Source organism: Oncorhynchus masou, chromosome 24, assembly GCF_036934945.1.
Source record: "Oncorhynchus masou masou isolate Uvic2021 chromosome 24, UVic_Omas_1.1, whole genome shotgun sequence".
NCBI lineage: Eukaryota > Metazoa > Chordata > Actinopteri > Salmoniformes > Salmonidae > Oncorhynchus > Oncorhynchus masou.
The window spans coordinates 99,483,797-99,511,746 of record NC_088235.1 but is presented as its reverse complement, the minus strand read 5'-3'; the positions used below and the strand labels follow the sequence as shown (position 1 = coordinate 99,511,746).

Sequence of the window (27,950 nt, the reverse complement as noted above, 5' to 3'; positions counted from 1 at the left end):
TAATATTTACATGCAGGTTTCTTAATGAGATGTGTTACATAGACATGTATAACCTATTATATGTACAATACACACATCAATGGATCAAAGCATTTTTTTCATAAATAGCTATGTTTTTTTTTAAACGATGGGTTACATTTCGCTACACCAGTAATGACATCTACTAAATATGTATATGTGACCAATACAATTTGATATGAAAAGACTCAAACTTATCTGGCAATATCTGATACAATAACCAGGGTTATAGTGACACCTGCTGGTTACCACAGACCTATAACTATGTAACTGAACATGAGAACCCTGAGAAGCTGTTACCATCAATGGAGACAAATCAGTGATCCACTCCTTTAATTAATTGAGAAAAGTCTGCAAGTCTCACTCACACACACACACACACACACACACACACACGCACACACACACACACACACACACACACACACACACGCACGATTATATGAGCAGCCAGCCATGATTTTCAGATTCTCAAACAAAAGAAAGCAGTACAAATCACTTAATTAACAAAACATCTAAAATAATCACAAAAACACACAACACCATGGTAGACAGATTTCACAAATCAGTAACACACATCTAAAATTCATAATTGAGATGAAAATAACATTAAATATATTGGAATATCAAAATACTATTTGGGTATACAAATGTTGAAAATGTTTTTTAAAAAAGTGGCCTTGCTAAATGTAGCATCAACTTTCCTCTGCTGCTAAGTTAACTTGATAGGTGGATTCTACTTGGTAGATGGTCCATTTTCATCTTCAACGACTTAGTAGCAGACATATACAACTCTTTATAAAAACAACACATTATTATTCTAAAATGTGTGTGCTGTGTTGGTCTGAGCAGTAGTAGGACAACTAAGTTCATATATCCCCTAATGTACTACGTAAACCATTTCAGCATCACAAGATACAGGTAACTGCCCAAATAATGGCAACACTTGAGTAAATGAGGCATACACCGTAGTATATTGAAAGCAGGTGTTTCCACACAAGTGTGGTTCCAAAGTTAATTAAGCATTTAAAAACATCCCATCATGACTTGGGTCATGTATAAAAATGCTAGACTGGCCCTTATTTTGGCTACCATGTCTTTGCCCCGAAAGGATGACAATGCCCACATGCACTAGTCATCACTGATTGGTTTGATGAACATGAAAACAATGTAATCCATTTGCCATGGCCATCTCAGTCACCAGATGTCAACTCAATTGAACACTTATGAGAGATTCTAGAGCAGTGCCTGAGACAGCGTTTTACACCACCATCTACAAAAGACCAAATGGAATATTTTGAGGAAGATTAATGCTGCATTCCTCCAATAGAGTTCCAGACACTTGTAAAAATCTATGCCAAGGTGCATTGAAGCTGTTCTGGCGTCTCGTAGTAGCCCAGCGGCCTATTAAGACAGTTAATGTTGGTGTTGCCTTTATTTTTGGCAGTTACCTGTATGTAGAGCAATTGCAGAACACCATTAGGGGTGTTTTCCAATATATATATATTTCTTGATAGAATAAGTTACACCCATTGATCCATGGTCATTTCTGTGGCATTGAAGCGAAGCCTAACCCTTTTCCTAACCTCAGTCTCCAAACATGGCTCACTAATCCACCTAACCTGCTATGTAAACAAATAATGTGTCGAGAAACCATCAGTCTCATAACACCGGAACTGACCAATGCCAGGTATCAATGTGCATTTCCTGATAGCAGGGAACACCCATATTAAGAAAGATCCCAAATTGTGGTCTGCAATTACACCATATTCATTTTTCTGCACCTATGAAGTCACAGTGCATAAGAATGTGGTACAAAACATCAGTAGAAAAACTAATACACACACTGAGTGAAAAAAACATTAGGAACACCTTCAAAATATTGACTTGCACCCCCTTTTGTCCTCAAAATAGCCTCAATTTGCTGGAGCATGGACTCTACAAGGTGTTGAAAGTGTGGCTGGAGGCTGGCCTGGTGACTCCAATGCTTCCCACAGTTGTGTCAAGTTGGCTGGTGGACCATTCTTGATACACACGGGAAACTGTTGAGTGTGAAAAACCCAGCAGCTATAGTGGTTCTTGACACACTCAAACCGGTGCGCCTGGTACCTACTACCATACCCCATTCAAAGGCACTTAAAATCTTTTGTTTTGCCCGTTCACCCTCTGAAATGGCACACAAGCACAATCCATGTGAATTGTCTCAAGGCTTAAAAGTCCTTCTTTAACCAGTCTCCTCAGCTCATCTACACTGATTGAAGTGGATTTAACAGGTGATCACAGCTGTCACCTGGATTCACCTGGTCAGTCTCATGGAAAAAACAGGGGTTTCTAATGTTTTGTCCACTCAGTGTAGAACCATTGATGTACTTTGACGGTAGTCATTTGTACTCAACTATCAAACAGAAACAAAAGACTTTACATCAACAACTCTAGAAGACTGGTAGGAGAATGGAATGCAGTGCTATGGCTACAGCTATACATTCTCTGCTGCACAATGCTCTAACTTGAGGAACTGAGGGCTCAACCCAGGTCCTGAATGGATGTCCTTGTTGTTTTTACTGTTGAGAGTTGAGTGACCTTGTTAGAACTGGAGTGGGAAAGCAGGACTCTGGGATACAGTAAAACATGTTTTTAACATTAAGACCAGTGGTGTAGTGGAGGGTAAATGCAAAACATGTAAAAGCTGTTTGTGCACCTTCTGATTATGGGAGCATTTACCCAGCTTTTGTTTATGGGAGCATTTACCCAGCTTTTGTTTATGGGAGCATTTACCCAGCTTTTGTTTATGGGAGCATTTACCCAGCTTTTGTTTATGGGAGCATTTACCCAGCTTTTGTTTATGGGAGCATTTACCCAGCTTTTGTTTATGGGAGCATTTACCCAGCTTTTGTTTATGGGAGCATTTACCCAGCTTTTGTTTATGGGAGCATTTACCCAGCTTTTGTTTATGGGAGCATTTACCCAGCTTTTGCAGAAAAAAAATGCATTGAAAGTATACGAAGCATTATTATTCTCCACGAAAGGCGATCAGTGTTTATACAACTATATTTTCACTGATTAAGACATGTGGTCTTTGGATCAGCGGCTGTAGTTTGACATGAAGTCTTCTTCCATCTCTATAATAGTAAGCGACAATAACACTGAGCCCCAACATTTAGCCCATTTTGGGACAGGATTTCCATGTCTTAGCTCCCTCAGCGACAGATACATGCAGTCACCTGCTTTCTAAAACTGTTGTTTCTCTGCAGTTGAAACTGCTGTAATCTGGACCAAGCATCCTTTCCTACAAAGCTCCTCTTCCTCTCCTTGCCCTGCTGCAATAACACATTTAATATCCAGTCATTTACAAAACATCCTTGTCCACCTGTCATTCCCTGAGTGGTTTGTCTATCTATGGCACTGTCTGAAATGGCACCCTATTCTCTAGTGCACTACTATTGGCTGGTAGTGCACTGTATGGAATAGACTAACATGTCTGCTGTGCCCTCAGTACATGGACTCACAGTCCCGAAGGTTTCCAAACGGCAGACTGAAGGTGCTGCCCAGTCTCTTGGTGGCTCTGCCTCCTCCCCCAGTCTTCTTCCTGTTCCAGTTGAGTAAGGGGGCGGTGCACTGCCCCTTAGCCCTGCCCGTGGTCCGTTGCAGAGCGTTCGCTTCGTCCCCACTGGGGGAGAGCATCACTTGCCTCCTATCCACCTGAACACACAAAGTGATGTAGGTGCACGATGACAAATATTTGAAATATTAAATCTTTCTAGGCGTACTGGTGCTCCTAAATAACAAATCCAGGTCGCTCAAGCCAAAGATTTAGGCATATATGCAAATAAAATGGTTGGGCTGTAAAGCCCTGACACACAGACATTAATGAGATGTAACACACAAACACAAAACCACAAGCACCCCTACCTGTGTACCGTGTGTGTGCAGTGTGATGATGCTGAGTTGTATTCCTCTGTCGCTGCAGCTCTTCAGGATGTGGACCACCTCTCCATGTTTAGCCCACTTAAAGTCCTCTCCATCCACCGCCACTATATAGTCACCCTCCCTCAAACCTGCCTCCTGAGAAAACACAGTATATTTCATTGCTGCATGAAAAACGGTACAATTTCCATTGGAGAATCTTAGGAAATACAAAAACAGAGGGTTAAGAGGAGACGGGGTGCTTCTATCTCACCTGGGCACATCCCCCCGGCACCACCCCAGCCACAAGGACAGGAGAGTCTCCTCTAAGAGTCAGCCCCAAACCCCCGTCCCCTCGCTGGAGACTCACCACACGCACCGGCCCCCAGCGTGCCCTCGCACAGAACACTGACAGGGGACCCTGCAGCGCACACACAGACACCATCAACTTCAAAACCTTATGATTTTAATGATGAAGAAAATGTTTAGTCTCCCTCTCTTACCAGCCTTTGGAAGATGTCAGTGACTGGGACAGTGGAGAAGTTGGGTGGTGTGATTTCTGGTTTGTGCTGGGTTTGAGCTGAGGGACAACAATCACTTACTACTATGTTGTATGTTCAGTAGCTCTAATACACAGACCTCTCACTCACAAAAACCACACCTTCCCTCCCTCACTCACAGTGTATCTCGGGGGCCTCTGCGGTCTCATCAAAGTCATCCTCTCGGTCCATCTCGGAGTATTTGTCCAGGGAGCGTTTGTACATGAAAGAGAGCACCTCCTGTAGAATATCCATCTTCCTCAGGATCTTACATAGACCATGTACTCTCATAGCCTCCTCATGTCTGATCACTGCACAACGCAGGTGGGCCTTCCCTACAGAGTGAGCACACACGGAGCTTTAGTCGGTACTCACAATGACCATGCACAAAAATCAAATATCTTTGTGTGTGTACTCACCCAGTTTGCGTCTGTCCTCAGGGTCTCTGAGCACCTGGCTGGGTTGGGGTCCAGCAGGACTACTGACATGGAACTGGAAGAGAGCCTTCGCCGACTCTTCGTCACCCCCTTCCTGAATGGACTCTACAGAACATGACAGTCACATTTATACAAAGTGAGTTACAGTACAATGACTGCATCCATTTTATGTATGTGCGGGGGGGGGGTGTACCACACATCATGCTGGCACCAACTGAGACACACAGGACCACACGTGTTCTCCTAAAGCATCATCTTTAACAGATACACACAGGTACTTACGGGTGTGGTCACAGAGAGCGACAGCAGCATTGTAGTGGGAGAGGGCTCTAAAGTGTTCGGCTTTCACTTGAACCATGGAGGCCCAGGAGAACGGGACATAGTCCTTCACAATGGTCTGAGACATGGTCTGGAGCACCAAGCTATACACATCAGATACCTAGAGAGAGATTAAGAGAGAGATGCTCAGCAGGCTCTGCTCACACTTACTGGTCTGAAGCAAAACCACATGACTAACAACATTGGACACTTTATAGAACACAGTCCTTGGCAAATCCAGGCTTTGAGGTCATCTGTCTTTGGCCTAAAGAGCAGGAACCTGGACTTCAAAGAAATTTGAAATACAGACATTGTCATTAGACAAGAAACATGGTATAGAGGAGATGGACCCACTGGTTGCCCTCTAGGTTACAGAGAGCTGGTAGTCCCATCCACCAAACTACCAGGTGTGAAACAGGGAAGAGACTCAGGGTGTATGCTAACTTGGTATAGTGCAGACCTAACACACTATTACATGTGTCAAAACAGGATCATTTTACAACATGACCAACAAAAACAGGTAACAACTCCTGCAGCTCTGTCGCATGCTGGGTATGTACATAGTCAATGGAAGGCTTCGAGGGGGATTCCAATGGTAGGTACACCTATAGCGCATCTCTTGGCAGTAGTACTGTAGACTACTTTATCACTGACTTCAACCCAGAGTCTCAGAGCGTTCAGTCAACCCACTGACACCCCTATCAAATCACAACCTACTTAAACAATACTCAATCGTGAGGCATCGAAACAGAACTACACACTATTAAGAAATGCTGTAGATGGAAAGGCGGCAGTGTAGAAACCTACCAACAACAAATCCTATCCCTTCTAGACAAAATGTTTTTCTGCAATAGCGAAGGTGTAAACTCAGCAGTAGGACGCTTGAACAATATTCGACCTATCAGCTAACATATCAAATTTTAATTCCGGGCAGAAAACCTAACACGACAATGAGAAATGGTTTGATGAAGAATGTGAAAATCTAAGAAAGAATGAGAAACCCATCCAAAAAAAAGAAAAAGAACCACCGTCAGCTTACGGCTTCACTATGGTGTAACACTAAAACACAGAAATACACTTAGAAAAAAAAGGAATCGCACATAAGAAAACATCATTGTGATTGAAGACTCCATAGAATCAAAACACTTCTGGAAAGATTGGAACACACTAAACAAACATGAAGATAAACTACTTCAACCTTATTGGCCATTTAACCATGCACCAAAAATATATATGTGATTATTTACAAAGCGTAGAATCTGTTATTAAAGACTACCACAACACACTGAATTCTCCAATTACATTGGATGAGCTACAGGACAAAATACAAACCCTCCAACCCCTAAAGGACTGGTGTTGATGGTATACTAAATGAAATGATAGAATTTGTGGCCTGTATATTCTAATGGGCTATTCCATACATGTTTTAGGGGGTGGATCAGCTTTAATATTGCAGAGATTGTAGCTTCCATCAATAGAATAGTCTGCATCACTTCCAATCCCCCATATTTATTTTTTCTACTCATTCAAGGATTTTTTTCTTCATTTTTAAAATGTATTACATTGTAGAATAATAGTGAAGACATCACAATTATGAAACACATGGAATAATGTAGTAACAAAAAAAGTTAATCAAAATATATATTTGAGATTCTTCAAAGTAGCCACCCTTTGCCATGATGACAGCTTTGTACACTCTTGGCATTCTCTCAATCAGGATCATGAGGTATGGAATGCATTTCAATTAACAGGTGTACCTTGTTAAGTGAATTTGTGGAATTTCTTTCCTTCTTAATGCATTTGAGCCAATCAGATGAGGTGACAAGGTAGGAGTGGTATACAGAAGACAGCCCTATTTGGTAAAAGACCAAGTTCATATTATGGCAAGAACAGTTCAAATAAGCAAAGAGAAACAACATTACTTTAAGACATGAAGCTAAGTCATTCCGGAACATTAAGAACTTTGAAAGTTTCTTCAAGTGCAGTCAAAAAAACAAACATCAAGCGCTATGATGAAACTGGCTCTCATGTGGACCGCCACAGGAAAAGAAGATTGAGTTACCTCTGCTGCAGAGGATAAGTTCGTTAGAGTTACCAGCACAATTCAATGCTTCAGAGTTTAAGTAACAGACATCTCAACATCAACTGTTTAGAAGAGACTGCGTGAACCAGGCCTTCATGGTCAAATTGCTGCAAAGAAACCAGTGCTGAAGAACACCAATAAGAAGAGACTTGCTTGGGCCAAGAAACAAGCATTTAATTTATCTTTTTAACTAGGCAAGTCAGTTAAGAACAAATTCTTATTTACAATGATGACCTAGGAACAGTGGGTTAACTGCCTTGTTCAAGGGCAGAAAAGACAGATTTTTACCTCGTCAGCTCAGTGATTCGATTTAACAATCTTTCAGTTACTGGCCCAATCCTCTAACCACTAGGCAACCTGCTGACATTAGACCGGTGGAAATCTGTCCTTTGGTCTGAGGAGTCCAAATGTGCGATTTTTGGATCCAACCACAATGTCTTTGAGACGCAGAGTAGGTGAATTGATGATCTCCGCATATGGTGGTTCCCACAGTGAAGCATGGAGGAGGTGTGATGGTGCTTTGCTGCGGACAGTCTGATTTGTTTAGAATTCAAGGCACACTTAACCAGCATAGCTACCACAACATTCTGCAGCGATATGCATCTAATCTGGTTTGTGCTCAGCAGGACTATGATTTGTTTTTCAACAGGACAATGATCAAACACACCTCCAGGCTGTGTAAGGGCCATTTGACCAAGGAGGGTGATGGAATGCTGCATCAGATGACCTGGCATCCACAATCACCTGACCCAATTGAGATGGTTTGGGATGATTTGGACTGCAAAGTGGATGAAAAACCACCAATAAGTGCTCAGCATATGCGGGAACACCTTCAAGACTGTTGGAAAAAACGTTCTGTTAGCTGGGTACAATATCTACAGAGCAGGCAGAGGTGGAGGTATTGCCATCTATGTTAAATGCAACCTAGATGTCACGGTGTCCATTTCAACTTCTGTTCCGAGACAGTATGACTGCTTAGTTCTAAATGTGGCCCTCAGCTCCAGTATCTGCTCTATGCAAAATGTTTGAGTTAATGTCTAATTATGCAAACTCTGAATTATTAAAATCGGAGATCTCAATCTGGAGTGGCTGATGCCAGCGTCACTTAAAGACATTTGTAATGAACTAAAAAAACTATACCTACCCGTCCTAATCCAAAAGATCTGGAAAAAAATCTACATTAATAGACCTTATCTTAAATGCACCTCATATAGCTAGGGGGTTATTTGCAAATGACAGAGACCACTGCCCTACTACATGTATCAGAGACACTAGGCAACAACAACAAAAAAACTGACATCTGTATAATTCTAAAGAGCAACTATAAAAACACTTCTCCCGAGCAAGCCTTTATCCATGGCCTTTATTTCTCAGAGCTTTTATCCGTAAACTGCATAATGGACCCAATTTCTTTTAGTCGATTTTTACCTCCATGGCTGATAAACACGGCCCGTTAAAGCAACTTCCGGATACACATTTAAAAACTAACTAATCCTTGGTTCTCCTCTCATTTCAAAATCCTTTTCCTGCAAAAGAATAAAGCATGGGCCTTGGCGGGGAAAACTAGTGAAACAGCTGATTGGCTGCTTTTTATGCATTTGAGGAATAAAATAGGCAAAAATCTAGGTATTTTCTTAGTGCTATGACAGAGTCTGCTGGTGATCCCTATAAATTATGGAAAACCGTTTACTCACTTAAAACGAGGAAATTCAACGTCCCTGCCGAAGCAAATTACATCGGAATCAGTGACTGAACTGAAACTTGTGATGTTTTTAATAAGCACTTTATTTCTGCTGGTTTTCTTTAAAAGAAAAATATCAAACATGATCCTGACCTGTCTATTGTTTCAGCCCCTCGGCCTTCAGCTGATGTGGAAAACTGTAAGCCCGTTTTTAATTTCCAAAAAGTCACAGAAGATGAGGTCTTATCTGCACGATCTGCTATAGATCGTAAGAAATGGTTAGGCGCTGACAATCTGGATCCATATGTACTCAAGTGTCCGGCTCCTACAGTTGAAATCGGAAGTTTACATAGCCAAATACATTTAAACTCAGTTTCACAATTCCTGACATTTAATCCTAGTAGAAATTCCCTGCTTAGGTCAGTTAGGATCACCACTTTATTTTAAGAATGTGACATGTCAGAATAATAGTAGAGAGAATGATTTATTTCAGCTTTATTTCTTTCATCACATTCCAATGTTAGCATTGCCTTTACATTGTTTAACTTGGGTCAAACGTTTTGGGTAGCCTTCCACAATAAGTTGGGTGAAATTTGGCCCATTCCTCCTGACAGAGCTGGTGTAACTAAGTCAGGTTTGTAGGCCTCCTTGCTCGCACACACTTTCTGTTCTGCCCACAAGTTCTCTCTGGGATTGAGGTCAGGGCTTTGTGATGGCCACTCCAATACCTGGACTTTGCCACAACTTTGGAAGTATGCTTGGGGCCCATTGTCCATTTGGAAGACCCATTTGCAACCAAGCTTAAACTTCCTGACTGATGTCTTGAGATGTTGCTTGAATATATCCACACAATTTTCCTCCACATGATGCCATCTATTTTGTGAAGTGCAACAGTCCTTTCTGCAGCAAAGCACCCCCACAACATAATGCTGCCACTCGCGTGCTTTAAGGTTGGGATGGTGTTCTTCGGCTTGCAAGCCTCCCGCTTTTTCCTCCAAACATAACGATGGTCATTATGGCCAAACAGTTCTATTTTTATTTCATCACACCAGAGGACATTTCTCCAAAAGTACGATCTTTGTCCCCATGTGCAGTTGCAAACCATAGTCTAGCTGTTTTATGGTGGTTTTGGAGCAGTGGCTTCTTCCTTGCTGAGGTTTCAGGTTATGTCAATATAGGGCTCGCTTTACTGTGGATATAGATGCTTTTGTACCCGTTTCCTCCAGCATCTTCACAAGGTTCTTTGCTGTTGATTTGCACTTTTTGCACCAAAGTACATTCATCTCTAGGAGACATAACGCGCCTCCTTCCTAAGCGGTATGACGGCTGCGTGGTCCCATGGTGTTTATACTTGCGTACTATTGTTTTTACAGATGAACGTGGTACCTTCAGGTGTTTGGAAATTGTGGAGGTCTACAATTTTTTTCTTTTGAGGTCTTGCCTGATTTCTTTTGATTTTCCCATGATGTTAAGCAAGGAGGCACTGAGTTTGAAGGTAGGACTTTAAATATCCACAGGTACACCTCCAATTGACTCAAATTATGTCAATTAGCCCATCTGAAGCTCCTAAAGCCAAGACATAATTTTCTGGAATTTTCCAAGCTGCTAAAAGGCACAGTCACAGTGTATGTAAACTTCTGACCCACTGGAATTGTGATAGTGAATTATAAGTTAAATAATCTGTCTGAACAATTGTTGGAAAAATTACTTGTGTCATGCACAAAATAGAGGTCCTAAATGACTTGGCAAAACTATAGTTTGTTAATAAGAAATTTGTGGAGTGGTTGAAAAACAGGTTTTAATGACTCCAACCTAAGTGTATGTAAACTTCCGACTTCAACTGTATATATTAATACATTGGCGAGGGCACTAGAAGTCTGCTGAACCCGGGCCCACTCTACTGAAATCAAATGTCTACCATTTGCTTCTGTCTCCAGCCAAGTAGGGCCTACAGCAGCACATAGATCTTCTGCACAGACTGTCAGACTTGGGCCCTGACAGTGAATCGCAGTAAGACAAAAATAACAGTGGTCCAGTAGTCAAGACAACAAATTCTATCCAGACACTGTTGCCCTGGAGCACAAATTATTACACCTACCTCAGCCTAAACACCACAGGTAACTTCCACAAGGCTGTGAACGATCTAAGGCAAGAAGGTCCTTCTAGGCCATAAAAAGGAACATAGATCCTAATTGGGATGTTGAGTTTTGTCTAAAAATACTTTCATCAGTTAAACCCATTGCCCTGTATGGTTGCGAGGTCAGAGGTCCACTCACTAATCAAAAAGTCACAAAAATGAGACAAACACCCAATTGAGACTCTGCAAAAATATACTTACTGGAAAACGCAAAACCCCAAACAATGCAGGTATAGCAGAATTAGGACTATACCCGCTAGTTATCGAAATCTAGGAAATAGCTGTTAAATTGTATAACCACCTAAAAGGAAGCATTACCCACACATTCCACCACAAAGCCCTCACCTACAGAGAGATGAACCTAGAGAAGAGTCTCCTCAGCCAGGTGAGCCCCAGGACAGAAACACATTTAGACCAAACCAAATAATGAGAAAGCAAAAAGATAACTATTTGACACACTGGCAAGAATAAACAAAAAAACAGGAATGTTATTTGGCCTTAAACAGTGTACAGTGGTAGAATACCTGACCACTGTGACTGACCTTATATTAGCAAAATCCTTGACTATGTACAGACTCAGCATAGAAGGCTATTGAGAGGATGCCAAAGCGTGTCATTTCAAGAGCCAGGTTTGCCCATGTGCCCACAAAATGAAGTGGAAACTGAGTTACACTTCCCAACCGCTAGACAAAAAAATGTATGACCAGATTAGAAACACATATTTCCGACAGCTCACAGACAAAGAATGTGAAAACAAATTAAACATTGATAAACTCCAATATCAGTTAGGCGAAATACCGCAGTGCCTTCACAGCAGCAAGATTTCTGTTCCATTGCCATGAGAAAAGGGCAGCCAGTGGAGCACAAACATTGTAAATACAACCTATATACATCTAGTTATTTATTTTCCCTTTCAAACTTGCACATTGTTACAACACTGTACATAGCCAATAATATAACATTTGAAATGTCTATATACTTTTAAAACTTGTGTAATCCATTTGCTTCAGCAATATATATGTTTTACGTTTCCCATGCCAATAAAAGACTTTGAAATGTAATTAAGAGAGAAAGTCAGGAGAATGGAACATAGTCCTGAACCAGAACGGAAGAGAAGTCTTCAACAAGGGCACTGGCTGAAGGTATTGTGCACCAGTGGGTACAACACGTTTGACACACAGACACACGCGCCCCCTCACCCGTGCGGCCTCCTTTGCCACTTGTAGCTGGGTGATGAAGTGCGTGTCCGGAGTTGTGAGTGTGACTCTTTCGAACACACACTCCTGCACCTGGGCAATCATCAGGCGGACCAGCATGCATAGTGACGGGCCACTCATATCCAGACTGGGAGCGTTGGAGAAGTTCTCCTTCAGGTAGTTAAATGCACCTGGACACACACAATAGCTTTTACAAGTATGTTGAAACACAGTAATGACAGAGTAAAAGCAAAGCGCAACCAGAAGGTGTGCGTGTGTGTCTGTCTGCATCTCATGCCATGTTAATGCGAGTGTAAGAATGTGTGGTTACCTGCAGCTCTCTGGAAGGCATCTATAGCCCGGTCTATGCCAGCTGTAGCAGAGCGGTCCTGTCTGGCTCCTATCTGTGTGTAGAGAGCCCCCACGTTGAACAGCACACTGCCCTTCTCAAACGCCAACGCACGCTGGCACGACGGCACACCTGTTAGAGAGTCATACCTAGAGACAGAGCGGGGGATGGGCAGGTGTGAAGGAGAGAGGGAGGGGCAGGAGAGTCTCAGAGCGTTCCTTCCCACAGTTCACTGACACCTCATCAGATCAGTCAACTTGAACAGAGCAATAATCAATGAGGTGTCAAAGCCAAAGAAACTGAATAATATTAAGAAATGCTATAGATGGAAGGAAAATAGGGCGGAAACCTAGTAGACAACAAATTCAATCCCTTTTAGACAACTTCCTGGACAAAACATTCCACTGAAATAGTGAAGTTGTAAACGAGGTAGTAGAAAACCTAATCAGTATATATGACCTCTCAGCTTCCCTATAAAATCTAAAAATGTCAAGCAGACAACCTAAAAATTTACAACAATGACACATTTTGATGAAGAATGCAAAAACCGAAGAAAGAAACCTATACAACCAAATACAGACCCAGAAAACCTGAGCCTACAACTTCACTATGGTGAATCACAAATATGGAAATACACTACAGAAAGAGAAGTATTGTTCCATCAGAAATCAGCGCAATGTAATTGAAGAATCTAAACCACTTCTGGGAAGTTTGGAAAATACTAAACAACATTGAGTAAAATTAGCAAAAAACCTACATTTCTTTGCACATGGCCATGGGGTGGGACAGGGATGCAGCTTGAGCCCCATCCTCTTCAACATATATCAACAAATTGGCGAGGGCACTGGAACAGTCTGCAGCACCTGGCCTCACCCTACTAGAATCTGAAGCCAAATGCCTGATGATCTGGTGCTTCTGTCCCCAACCAAGGAGGGCCTACATGAGCACCTAGGTCTTCTGCACAGACTGTCAGACCTGGGCCCTGACAGTAAATCGCAGTAAGACAAAAATAATGGTTGTTCCAAAAAAGGTCCAGTCGCGAGGACCACAAGTACAAATTCAATCTAGAGCCCACAAAACACTATACACACCTCGGCCTAAACCTCAACGCCTCAGGGAACTTCCGCAAAGCTGTGAACGATCTGAGACAAGGCAAGAAGGGCCTTCTACACCATCAAAAGGAACATAAAATTCAACATACCAAATAGGATCTGGCTAAAAATAATTGAATCAGTTATAGAACCCATTTTCCTTTATGGTTATGAGGTCTGGGGTCCGCTCACCAACCAAGACTTCACACCAAAACAAAAAAGCTCTAAATACATCACCAAATAATGCTTTCAGAGCAGAATTAAGCCGATACCAGATAACTATCGAAATTCAGAGAAGAGCCGTTAAACTCCACAACCACCTAAAAGGAAGAAATTCCCAAACCTTCCATATCACAGACATCACCTACAGCGAGATGAACCTGGAGATGAGTCCCCTAACCAAGCTGGTGCTGTTCACAAACAGACCCCACAGTGCCCCAGGACAGCAACATAATTAAATCCAACCAAATCACGAGAAAACAAAAATAATTATTTCCAATGTGTCAAGTAATTAACAAAAAAAACAGCGCAAACAAGAACGCTATTTGGCCCTAAATAGAGAGTACACAGTGGCAGAATACCTGACCACTGTGACTGACCCAAACTTAAGGAAAGCTTAGACTATGTACAGACTCAGTGAGCATAGCCTGGTCATTGAGAGAGGCTGCCGTAGGCAGACATGGCTCTCAAGAGAAGACAGGCTATGTGGAAACTGAGCTGCACTTCCTAACCTCCTGCCAAATGTATGACCATTTTAAAGACATATTCCCTACAGATCACACAGACCCACAAAGAATTCAAAAACAAATCCAATTTTGATAAACTCCCATATCTACTGGGTGAAATTCCACAGTGTGCCATCACAGCAGCAATATTTGTGACCTGTTGCCACGAGAAAAGGGCAACCAGTGAAGAACAAACACCATTGTAAATAAAACCCATATTCCTGTTTATTTATTTTCCCTTTTGTACATCATTATAACACTATATATATATACACACATAATATGTATGACATTTAAAATGTCTCTATTCCTTTGGAATGTTTGTGAGTGTAATGTTCACTGTTCATTTCCCTTTTGTTTATCCATTTCACTTGGTTTGGCAATGTTAACATATGTTTCCCATGCCAATAAAGCCCTTTGAATTGAGAGAAGGGAGAGAAACAGCGGATGAGACATGAACTAGAGGAGTAAGAGACGTGAGGGTGTGTGTGCGTCGCTGCAAGCGGTGGGTTGCAGTGTGTACGCGCACATCTGGTTTGGGTGTATACCAGTGGAAGTGGACTCCTAGTGTTCTGTGTGGGGGGAAGAACCTCTGGTCCAGGTAGTATAGTTGGTTATAATACTCCATCAGAAGCTCCAAACCGGCTTCATTACGACTGGGGGTACGCATGGCCTGTTGACAACACACAGTTAATACACACATTAACACTCAACAACATACATATTACACAGATATTTACAGCCACTGAGAATCAACCAGTCAGCCAATAGTCACAGAGTACATTTACATGCACAGTAATAATTGGATATTAAAATGATTATGGCAGTCGTCAGATTACATGACTATTGTGTAAACACCTTCCTCTGCATCTTAATTGGCGTAAAGTTCAAATTGAAGTAAATGTACATCAATTAAAACCTGGTTTTCTGAGCAAATCTTTCAAATCATTAGGACATGTAAACACCTTAAATTGGTTTGTTTATATAAATTGGCATTCCAGCTGTGCATGTGCTCGAACCAGCCGAGAGCCTTCCTCTTTAGCGACGCGGGTTCGGAACAACTGAAGTCTTAGAAGTCATTTTTACATACAAACTTTATATGTCCGAACTCAGAAACAAATATGATTCCCAAAAATAACATGGCTGCTGTGGTAGAACCTTTATTTTGATTGGTGATTTTCTGCATTTATCAGTGTCATCAGGTAGCCTGATTTCAGAGGTGTCCATGTAAACAGGATTATTAGGGAAAGCAATCTTCTTGCAAAGCATGTAAACGTTTTAATCAAACTATTATATTAATTTGACCATCCATAGTAAATCACATTATTGCATGTAACTGTACTCAATGTCATAAATCCACTAGGTGGCAGCATCTTCAACAGCATGAGCAGTTAATTAGCATTTCAAGGGTATCTAACCTGTCTGAGCTCCATAAACTCCTTGATCTCCTTCTCAAACAAAGAGCTGTCCTCTCCATAATGCTCACAGATAACGTCCTGACAGAGTGAAGAAAAATGAGAGATACATTTTAAATAAAGTGAGTTCTGAGAAAGAGCAAGAGAGATATTATCCATTGTCCTAACCTTGAGGGAGGCCGTAAGGTCCCATCGTCCTTACCTTGAGAGGGACAGTGAGGTCCACTTCCTTGGTCTCCTTCAGACCCAGTGGGATCATGGGAACATTGATGGTTTCACTTAAGGAGAGAGACCAACACGTGTTAAATGATATTTGTCACAAAACTCCACAGAAAAACCCAAACCTCCCTCCCCATCTGCCTCCCTGTACTATTAGAGTAACTATATTGACCAGTAGCCCCTCACTCCTCTAATATCACAACACAGTGCATTAACTCCACCCCTCCCCATGGGGTAATTAATGACAGTAATCACAGGATTTGTCCCCCTTGTGACCCTGCGCTTCAGCTGGGATGGAAGAAACCTCAGAACTGTGCCTGGCTAACACAAACACATCTCGCTTCCTTACTGGCATTCCAGGCAACTCATTAGGCTATAATTAGTGCAAATAGACCATCGCATTGTGTGTTTTTGCCCCCCACCAGGGTGTGTGCTTTCACACCAGGCTGATCACTAGAAACAGACTTCAATTTCGGACGTTTTAAAAAAGGTCCTGAGAACGGCGATATGCCTTCATCGGCTCTCACAAAACAAAAATAGCAATATTATTGCCCAGCACGGGCGAACTCATGATACTCGGAGGGCGAAGAGAGCTACTCTGATCACGGCAACATGGCAGTTCACAATGCTCTAACCAGCCGGGAGAATACTTGATGATAGTTCATGGAAACAGCACCTTGTTTTTGTAAAGCCTTCCCCAAACCATAGCCCTAACCTTAAAGGTAAACTCCACCCAAAAACGATTAATCCATTGTTGATAATGTCCCAAAATGTTTTGCTGGTGAGCAATCAAGTTGTCAAGATATACAACCTTCATAATACAGAAATCATCCCCGTATGACACATCATATGATGCAAAATACGTCACACAGGGATGATTTCTGTATTTTGAAAGTTACATATCTTGACAACTTGATTACTGACCAGCAAAACATTTTGGGACATTATCAACAATGGATTAATGAAACAAATACCAAAAGTTCAGGTGGAATTTTCCATTAGCCACTTGGAATGAATACCTAAATGTAACCGTGAGTTGTTTCTGTTTTAACCCTGTAACCACGTGGAATTAACCTTGGTAACCACGTGGAATTAACCTTGGTAACCACGTGGAATTAACCTTGGTAACCACGTGGAATTAACCTTTGTAACCACGTGGAATTAACCTTGGTAACCACGTGGAATTAACCTTGGTAACCACGTGGAATTAACCTTGGTAACCACGTGGAATTAACCTTTGTAACCACGTGGAATTAACCTTGGTAACCACGTGGAATTAACCTTGGTAACCACGTGGAATTAACCTTGGTAACCACGTGGAATTAACCTTTGTAACCACGTGGAATTAACCTTGGTAACCACGTGGAATTAATGCATAAAAAAAGGACGTTCATCCATAATACATCAAATTCGTAAGTAAAACTATGTCATCTTGTTGTTCACATGTTACCTCTCGGTCTGGTAGACCTCCATATTGCTGTTGAGTTCCTCTAGCTCTTCCTTCAGTAGCTGCAGGTTAGAGTTGACAAAGCTCAGCTCTAGAGCCACAGTCTCCTTTACCTTGTTGTTAGTGGTGGCTCTGCAACAAACATGTTCACATCAGATTATATTAGGACAATATATAAAAATACCATACAGAAACAGGATAGTGCATTTTGTCCATTTGTCAAATGGACAACAGTGTGTTTGATGACATAAGCTTTCGTTACTATGGATGACTGGCTGATCTGATGTAAACAACGCTAACATTTTAAAACTTTCCTCAAACTCCGAGGCATCACTTCGTTGTCATGGTATCCGACAGACACTTCTCTCCACATCACAAAAATCCTGGGTACTCCCCCTGGTTACGCAATGGACACTTTCTGGAGCCCCCGAGGAGTTTTGGGCTGATAACTCACACAAAGCAATTAGCCCAAATGGTGGTTATTTAACTACAATGAGCAGAATACATTGAGCCTTCCACTTGTCCAGGCAAGTCTCGTAGGGCAGACTGATACGGCGAAGGAGAGGGACAGAACGCCAGATCGAAAAGGAGAGAGCAGTTGTTCCTTCATGAGGCATCTCTATCTGACAATACATGATCTAAGTAATTCATTGTTGGTATTCAGAAGTCATAAAAATATGCTTGATCTACTTTGAAGAACTACTAAAATAGTGATTGTCAGAAATGAGCACTATAGCCAGCTACTAGTCTATATGGAATGACTTGTTGGGACAGAGACACCACCTGAGAAGAGATGATCAAATTAAAAATGTCACAAAGGAAGTATTTTATTGATGTAAAGTAATGTGAATAAATGGATAATAAGTGATACGCAGTAATGAACAGTCACTGCCATCATGGGGCTTTCATTAATTGCTTTATTCTGTGTTGTTACAGCATGCAACCCACATCATGCATTTGTTTAAACCAAATCAAAAACGTGACTATTTTTCAAAAACTGAACAGACTTCAAAATGCTCTTATCGCTCAGCACAGACACAACTGTGATTAACTTGGATGAGAAAGCCACTCCCTTTGCCAGGTGACAATTAGGACTCAACGAGAGCTAGTCTTTCAACTACAACAGGAGACTTGTCCCGGATTAGAAGACCGACACACACGTGAAACGTTAGGCATGTTGACACCTGTCTGAGGCTAAGAGAGACAGAGGTAACCAACCCCCCCACACACCGGCTAATATAAACACCAGCCACAGTATATAAACACACAGTCCTGTTACACCAGCCCACAGTATATAAACACACTGTCCTGTTACACCAGCCCACAGTATATAAACACACAGTCCTGTTACACCAGCCCACAGTATATAAACACACTGTCCTGTTACACCAGCCCACAGTATATAAACACACTGTCCTGTTACACCAGCCCACAGTATATAAACACACAGTCCTGTTACACCAGCCACAGTATATAAACACACTGTCCTGTTACACCAGCCACAGTATATAAACACACTGTCCTGTTACACCAGCCCACAGTATATAAACACACTGTCCTGTTACACCAGCCCACAGTATATAAACACACAGTCCTGTTACACCAGCCCACAGTATATAAACACACAGTCCTGTTACACCAGCCCACAGTATATAAACACACAGTCCTGTTACACCAGCCCACAGTATATAAACACACAGTCCTGTTACACCAGCCCACAGTATATAAACACACAGTCCTGTTACACCAGCCCACAGTATATAAACACACTGTCCTGTTACACCAGCCCACAGTATATAAACACACTGTCCTGTTACACCAGCCCACAGTATATAAACACACTGTCCTGTTACACCAGCCCACAGTATATAAACACACTGTCCTGTTACACCAGCCCACAGTATATAAACACACTGTCCTGTTACACCAGCCCACAGTATATAAACACACTGTCCTGTTACACCAGCCCACAGTATATAAACACACTGTCCTGTTACACCAGCCCACAGTATATAAACACACTGTCCTGTTACACCAGCCCACAGTATATAAACACACTGTCCTGTTACACCAGCCCACAGTATATAAACACACTGTCCTGTTACACCAGCCCACAGTATATAAACACACTGTCCTGTTACACCAGCCCACAGTATATAAACACACTGTCCTGTTACACCAGCCCACAGTATATAAACACACTGTCCTGTTACACCAGCCCACAGTATATAAACACACTGTCCTGTTACACCAGCCCACAGTATATAAACACACAGTCCTGTTACACCAGCCCACAGTATATAAACACACTGTCCTGTTACACCAGCCCACAGTATATAAACACACAGTCCTGTTACACCAGCCCACAGTATATAAACACACTGTCCTGTTACACCAGCCCACAGTATATAAACACACTGTCCTGTTACACCAGCCCACAGTATATAAACACACAGTCCTGTTACACCAGCCCACAGTATATAAACACACTGTCCTGTTACACCAGCCCACAGTATATAAACACACTGTCCTGTTACACCAGCCCACAGTATATAAACACACAGTCCTGTTACACCAGCCCACAGTATATAAACACACTGTCCTGTTACACCAGCCCACAGTATATAAACACACTGTCCTGTTACAGCCCACAGTATATAAACACACTGTCCTGTTACACCAGCCCACAGTATATAAACACACTGTCCTGTTACACCAGCCCACAGTATATAAACACACTGTCCTGTTACACCAGCCCACAGTATATAAACACACTGTCCTGTTACACCAGCCCACAGTATATAAACACACTGTCCTGTTACACCAGCCCACAGTATATAAACACACTGTCCTGTTACACCAGCCCACAGTATATAAACACACTCCTGTCCCCACAGTATATAAACACACAGTCCTGTTACACCAGCCCACAGTATATAAACACACTGTCCTGTTACACCAGCCCACAGTATATAAACACACTGTCCTGTTACACCAGCCCACAGTATATAAACACACTGTCCTGTTACACCAGCCCACAGTATATAAACACACAGTCTGTTACCTGTTATACCACACTGTCCCACCCAGTATATAAACACACTGTCCTGTTACACCAGCCCACAGTATATAAACACACTGTCCTACACCAGCCCACAGTATATAAACACACTGTCCTGTTACACCAGCCCACAGTATATAAACACACTGTCCTGTTACACCAGCCCACAGTATATAAACACACTGTCCTGTTACACCAGCCCACAGTATATAAACACACTGTCCTGTTACACCAGCCCACAGTATATAACACCAGCCCACAGTATATAAACACACTGTCCTGTTACACCAGCCCACAGTATATAAACACACTGTCCTGTTACACCAGCCCACAGTATATAACACCAGCCCACAGTATATAAACACACTGTCCTGTTACACCAGCCCACAGTATATAAACACACTGTCCTGTTACACCAGCCCACAGTATATAACACACCCACAGTATATAAACACACTGTCCTGTTACACCAGCCCACAGTATATAACACCAGCCCACTATATAAACACACTGTCCTGTTACACCAGCCCACAGTATATAAACACGCTGTCCTGTTACACCAGCCCACAGTATATAAACACACTGTCCTGTTACACCAGCCCACAGTATATAAACACGCTGTCCTGTTACACCAGCCCACAGTATATAAACACACTGTCCTGTTACACCAGCCCACAGTATATAAACACACTGTCCTGTTACACCAGCCCACAGTATATAAACACACTGTCCTGTTACAGCCCACAGTATATAAACACGCTGTCCTGTTACACCAGCCCACAGTATATAAACACACTGTCCTGTTACACCAGCCCACAGTATATAAACACACTGTCCTGTTACACCAGCCCACAGTATATAAACACACTGTCCTGTTACACCAGCCCACAGTATATAAACACACTGTCCTGTTACACCAGCCCACAGTATATAAACACACTGTCCTGTTACACCAGCCCACAGTATATAAACACACTGTCCTGTTACACCAGCCCACAGTATATAAAAACACAGTCCTGTTACACCAGCCCACAGTATATAAACACACTGTCCTGTTACACCAGCCCACAGTATATAAACACACAGTCCTGTTACACCAGCCCACAGTATATAAACACACTGTCCTGTTACACCAGCCCACAGTATATAAACACACTGTCCTGTTACACCAGCCCACAGTATATAAACACACTGTCCTGTTACACCAGCCCACAGTATATAAACACACTGTCCTGTTACACCAGCCCACAGTATATAAACACACTGTCCTGTTACACCAGCCCACAGTATATAAACACGCTGTCCTGTTACACCAGCCCACAGTATATAAACACGCTGTCCTGTTACACCAGCCCACAGTATATAAACACACAGTCCTGTTACACCAGCCCACAGTATATAAACACGCTGTCCTGTTACACCAGCCCACAGTATATAAACACGCTGTCCTGTTACACCAGCCCACAGTATATAAACACGCTGTCCTGTTACACCAGCCCACAGTATATAAACACGCTGTCCTGTTACACCAGCCCACAGTATATAAACACGCTGTCCTGTTACACCAGCCCACAGTATATAAACACGCTGTCCTGTTACACCAGCCCACAGTATATAAACACACCCTGTTACAGAGCCCACAGTAATAAACACGCTGTCCTGTTACACCAGCCCACAGTATATAAACACGCTGTCCTGTTACACCAGCCCACAGTATATAAACACGCTGTCCTGTTACACCAGCCCACAGTATATAAACACACTGTCCTGTTACACCAGCCCAGCCCAACAGTATATAAACACACTGTCCTGTTACACCAGCCCACAGTATATAAACACACTGTCCTGTTACACCAGCCCACAGTATGTAAAACACGCTGTCCTGTTACACCAGCATGCCGCCACATGACATCATCAGCCAATCAGAAGCTCTAATGTAATGCACCCCTCCCCTCCTAGGTTCTCCAATCATCCTTCATTAGTCTCGGTCACTCCCTTTCCCCTCCTCACCCTAGCTCCTACCACCACAAACCAGTTCACAGGCAACTCATCGTGTGTGTGTGTGTGCACGGGTTCAAAGCCAGTCACGCGAGAGTCCTGCATCATGCCAAATGACTGGGTTGGAGCTAATGCAAGTCTTCAGGTCTCAGGCAAGGTTAGACTACTAATAACCTGTAGACGGTTCACTGAACTACTTCCATTACACATGTGGTTGTGGGACACTGGTGAGGATAAACATGTCTCCCACTGAAACCCAGAGGTGAGATTCCTGCAGACAGCTGCCCTTCCTAGGAAAATCTTTCTCTGCATGGGAATGGGAAGGGAAAGGTGCAGCAGCTGGACAAGACAAAGCCTGTTGATTGGTGGCGCCAGAGGTCTCTGATCTAGTGTCAATAGAGGGGAAGGAAGGGACAGGACTGGACTGGGTGCTGCTAGGGGGGGTGGGGGTGTCATCTACAGTGCAACCATTTAACACACCTAAATATTTACTGTGCGACCTGGAATTTCAATTTAGGATCATCAGCTTAAATACCAAATGTCTCAATTTAAGCACACATGTGCTCCTTGTAAAAAAGGTCAGCATAGAGCCCTGCCATAGCCACCCCTCTTATGTGGTTGTCTCTATAGGGCCAAACAGCAAATTCTGAAGTAGGACAATTTGAGTCATGTCCTAGCCTCAGAGGACTCTGAATCAACTATAAAAAGCTGGTGATTGGGATACATGGTGCATGACATCTCTACTAATTCAATGACTAGGCTAATCTCATTCTATTTCCCTTATGCTAGCTTTTCTCAAAACCTAAAAAAACAAGTGAGGGGAGAGGAGGGAGGGTTGACACACGGGGAGGGTTGGTTCTCTTTCAATTAGCTTGATGTTGTTTATCTTATGACCGCCTGACTCAGCAGCTAAACAGTCCACTAAAGAAAAAGGGAGCACACTGCTATGCTTTAATTCAGAGCTACGTCTCCTCTCCCCAATCTCCTGCTCCTCATCCTCTCTGATGGATGAATGTTAAAGACAGTGTCCAACGTACCATAGCTCTGCTCCTCTACATAACCACTCAGACACACCATGTCCTTCAGTGGCCCTCACAGTAACACTGTACATATACAAGCGTGGGATGAATGATGAACTGTTTGAAAGGATCAGCATGACGCTAATGCCCTGAGAGAGGTAGGTTTGATGTGCTATAAAACCCTAGGTCAGCTTTGATGTCCTGCCACCAGCCTCTTTCTTCCTCTGAAATAAAGTCGGAATTACTTTAAAGAAGACAGAATGAGAACAGGCTGTATTATAACTGTACAAGTACAGGTCAGAGAGACAGTATGTGCGTTTGATAAGACCATCCAACTGGCAAGTTACACTTTAAAACTGAGGGGGGAAAAATACCAAATAAACTTAATCAAACCTGCCGATTGACCACACAGACAGCCATAAAACAAGGTGGTGTGTTTTGGGGCGTTCCCCATACACCCTAAAATAGTTTGGTAGATCCATCTGCTAGTGTTTATATGTGATACAGCTCAATGTTTCCACAGGTAGTGGGGCTCTGGGTTCCTTCTCCCGCAGTGTGGGAAGTGGCCCCAGAGCTGCCCAGGAGGAGAGCGTACACACAGGGTCAGAGACAATATTTGTCCACTGGTACAATGACCAGTCCCTTCCCTCACCCACCCCAGCTCACCTGAAGAGGTTTTCAGCCCCAGCCCTCATCCTCATCTCCTTGTTGATCTGCTGGTTGATACGAGCTCTACGGTGCTGCAACTTACTGCGCTGGGTCTGGGAGCACGGATCACAACCCTGGAGAGAAGGGTGGGGGGAATAGATTGTGGATAATGCATAACATGCTAAAGAACATATGTCTGTCTGTTTGCTTGTGTCTAGGCCCTATATGTATTTCTAGTTTACATGCATTTGTGTATAATAAGCGGCTATTAAACACCAACTGCAGGTAAAACAGAGTACTCCTAGCCGAACAGGTAGGTTGGTGGACTGTTCTGGGGATTACATAACAAAGCCCTGCAATAGATACATCTGAGCACCTCGTTAGTTTCCCTCCCTGTTTAAGTATGAGTGATTAAACCTTCACACTTGTGTACGTACGGGTTAAAAATGGCAGATTTTAAAACCGGTAAGTGCCTAAATTGGAATGCAATGGCTGTACTCTACATGACGTCAGAGTTCAGTGTCTCCGCCTCACCGCTCTGTATGGGTTTTGACTGACAGCTGGTCCGATCTTCAGCACTGCGCACGACAAGAAGTTGCCCACATCCCTACCGCTAGTTGGGCAACTGTTGTCTGAGTGAGGGAAATACAGTAAATTACGAGGACTCAATGCATTTTGAAAGAGGAGACGTTGAGGATTATAATAAATACCACTTTGTCATACAAGCAAAACATCTATACGGTCCAAATGTGCACTTCACATTTCAATATCATAAAACTAATGTAATATACAGTGTCAACGTTTATCACTAATATGTTTGACGTACAGTTACACGATGACATGGCGTTATACCCTGGGTTGTCCTGAACACAGTGAACCTGTGCTTTGTTACATTTTGAAGAAAATCTGCAGCGGACAACACACTCACAACTATTCATTGCACACCAAAATCATATAATCTGCTTCTCTGAATTGCCACGTGAAAGCTTATCACTTTTTATTTTATTTAACCAGGTAGGCCAGTTGAGAACAAGTTCTCATTTACAACTGCAACCTGGCCAAGATAAAGCAAAGCAGTGTGACAAAAAAAACAGAGTTACACATGGGATAAACAAAAGTTCAGTCAATAACAATAGAAAAATATATATACAATGTGTGCAAATGGAGTAAGGAGGTAAGGCAATAAATAGGCCATAGTAGCTAAGTACTAAGACAGCATTTTATAAATGTAGCTAGTCATGTTGGCAATAGAACAAGCTTTCAAATTATTCCCACCTGACCCAGATTGCAATTTATAATGGACTGTTTGGGACATTGCTTGGGATTGCTTAAAAACAACAGTTATTGTGTAAAGGCAGATGTGTAGGTCTGTGTTCTAAACACAACTACAAGTGTACAAGCTCTAATTCCTTAACAGCACAGCTAGGAGAGCATGAAAAGCACCTTATAGTTGAAGACTTCTTTAAGTCATAAAAGTGCATTGAAATGACTTAGGAACTGTACACTTTAGATAAGGTGTGCAGCCACTTGGAAACACCGGTTACACCGCTCACCCCAAATTCTCCTATCATTTTCTTATGTTACTGAATGTATCCGGAGTATTTTCAGATTTTGATATCAACAAATGCAGCGAAAAGTACAGTAAATGTAAAATAAACATGAAATTCAACAGTGTAATGTTTGGATTCAGTCTTGTGTCAGGTGAACTGCTGTGTCCTCCCCTTTAATCGAATGTTGCCATAATCTCCAAACGGTTCACTTTAAATTGCTACCATGGTTATGCATATGCTCTCCATATTTATTGTGTTTTGAAACCTTTCAAATGTGGCCCTATCCTTACGTGTAAAGGGTTAAGACCACCCTCCTCAGTCATAGTTAGGATCAGATAGCCTATTACATTGGCAACAGGATCCCCGTGGCGATGGTTGCCAAGAGACCAAGCCCCAGTAGAACTCAGTCAGTGACCTGCTGTGAGGTAAGTCCTTAGACGTCACGGCCCACGGAGCGGAGGAGACTCGGAATACCTTACACATGACTACCATAGAAATACAGCCACCAAAAGTTAGCAGTGCTCTTTTTTCCAACACCAACTTCATCCACCACGTCTGAGATGGGCTCTGAGATCTCATCTTAGAAGACATGAGGCTGGGAAGAGGGGGGTGAGCTATCGTCACTGGTAAAGGGGTGAGCAATTGCCACTTGCTGCGAGGAGATCAGAGCCTAGATCAGGACTGTACTAGTGTCTGATGATGCTGCTGCACCATACTATAACTAGAGCTGGACTGGGGTCTCAACCCAGGGCCACCTGTTACAGACACCTGACTCCACTGTAGTCTTCCTTCAGTCTGCTGATAAAGGACAAGACATGTACATGTCTACAATCGTCAGGAAATGAACAGAACATGACAGTTGATGTTCTGTGGGCAGATGCAATACGACCACCCCCTTTAAACCAACCCTCTCCATTTCCTTCCCTCGCCCACCTCCCTTCATCCCCCTCTCTGTGAGTTGTTTGTTTGGTGAGCGTGCACCCAGTAATCCTCAGAGTGCTTGTAGGGATTAGGGTGCTAGCCTAGCCATGCTCAAGTAGCCTGCCTTCAGTCCCCTGCTCCATTCTCCCAGCTCATCCATAGCCATGCTTCAGTCCCCTGATCCAGCTTCCCAGCACAGCCAAAGTCATGCTCCAGTTCCAAGGCCCTAGCTCACTGCCCCAGCCCACTGCCCCAGCTCATCCATAGCCATGCTTCAGTCCCCTGATCCAGTCTCCCAGCTCAGCCATAGCTGCCCTCCAGACCCAGGGCTTTACAGCCCAGCCCACTGCCCCAGCTCAGCCATAGCTGCCCTCCAGACCCAGGGCCCCAGCCCACTGCCCCAGCTCAGCCATAGCTGCCCTCCAGACCCAGGGCCCCAGCCCACTGCCCCAGCTGCCCACCAGACCCAGGGCCCCAGCCCACTGCCCCAGCTCAGCCATAGCTGCCCTCCAGACCCAGGGCCCCAGCCCACTGCCCCAGCTCAGCCATAGCTGCCCACCAGACCCAGGGCCCCAGCCCACTGCCCCAGCTCAGCCATAGCTGCCCTCCAGACCCAGGGCCCCAGCCCACTGCCCCAGCTCAGCCATAGCTGCCCTCCAAACACAGGGCCCCAGCCCACTGCTCAGCCATAGCTGTGCTCCAGGCCCAAGCCAGGGGACAGCAGGGGGTGAAATGGGGTAACTAGGCTTTCCTAGCCACAAACCATCTGTGCCATGACACCTCCCAACTGGACAGTATCCTACTCCAATCTACCCCCCATGATGCAATAGCAGACCCCCAACCTAAGTCACCAAAAGTTCACCAACATAAGGCAACTCAATGCAGGTCCAGGATACCCCTCAAATGAATCTGTCAACGATTCAGTAATGACACTGCATGGAAATGCATGTCAATAATAAATAACTGAAGAGTACATAGTTGATCTGGTATTTATTTTTATATTATTGTACCGTCATAGCATATGCTGTCAATTTTCCGTTTGAGCGTGTAATATAAAAGGTGTTGGTACAGTACCGTGTTTTTGGAACTACAACTGCGTATCCCTCACCTTTCTGATACTCCCGTTGTGACTCCCCTCCTCCATCCGTGCGGGAAGCGCCAACTCCTCGTCTGAGCCAGCGTCAGACATCTCTGG

The 27,950-nt window shown here is 43.2% G+C and overlaps 1 protein-coding gene across 1 annotated transcript; it reads right to left on the bottom strand.

Annotated features, from left to right (window-relative positions):
• Positions 1-2,871: 2,871 nt before the first annotated feature.
• On the bottom strand, positions 2,872-27,950 carry rhpn1 (rhophilin, Rho GTPase binding protein 1). Its single transcript, XM_064935845.1, has 15 exons — positions 27,864-27,950; positions 24,303-24,418; positions 17,562-17,690; positions 16,095-16,170; positions 15,896-15,973; positions 15,026-15,150; positions 12,644-12,810; positions 12,316-12,503; positions 5,180-5,336; positions 4,880-5,002; positions 4,601-4,795; positions 4,425-4,501; positions 4,196-4,342; positions 3,928-4,080; positions 2,872-3,717 (listed from the first exon to the last, which is right to left on the bottom strand). The coding sequence occupies exons 1-15, from the start codon at positions 27,942-27,944 to the stop codon at positions 3,508-3,510; spliced, it is 2,022 nt and encodes a 673-aa protein (XP_064791917.1). The 5' UTR covers positions 27,945-27,950; the 3' UTR covers positions 2,872-3,507.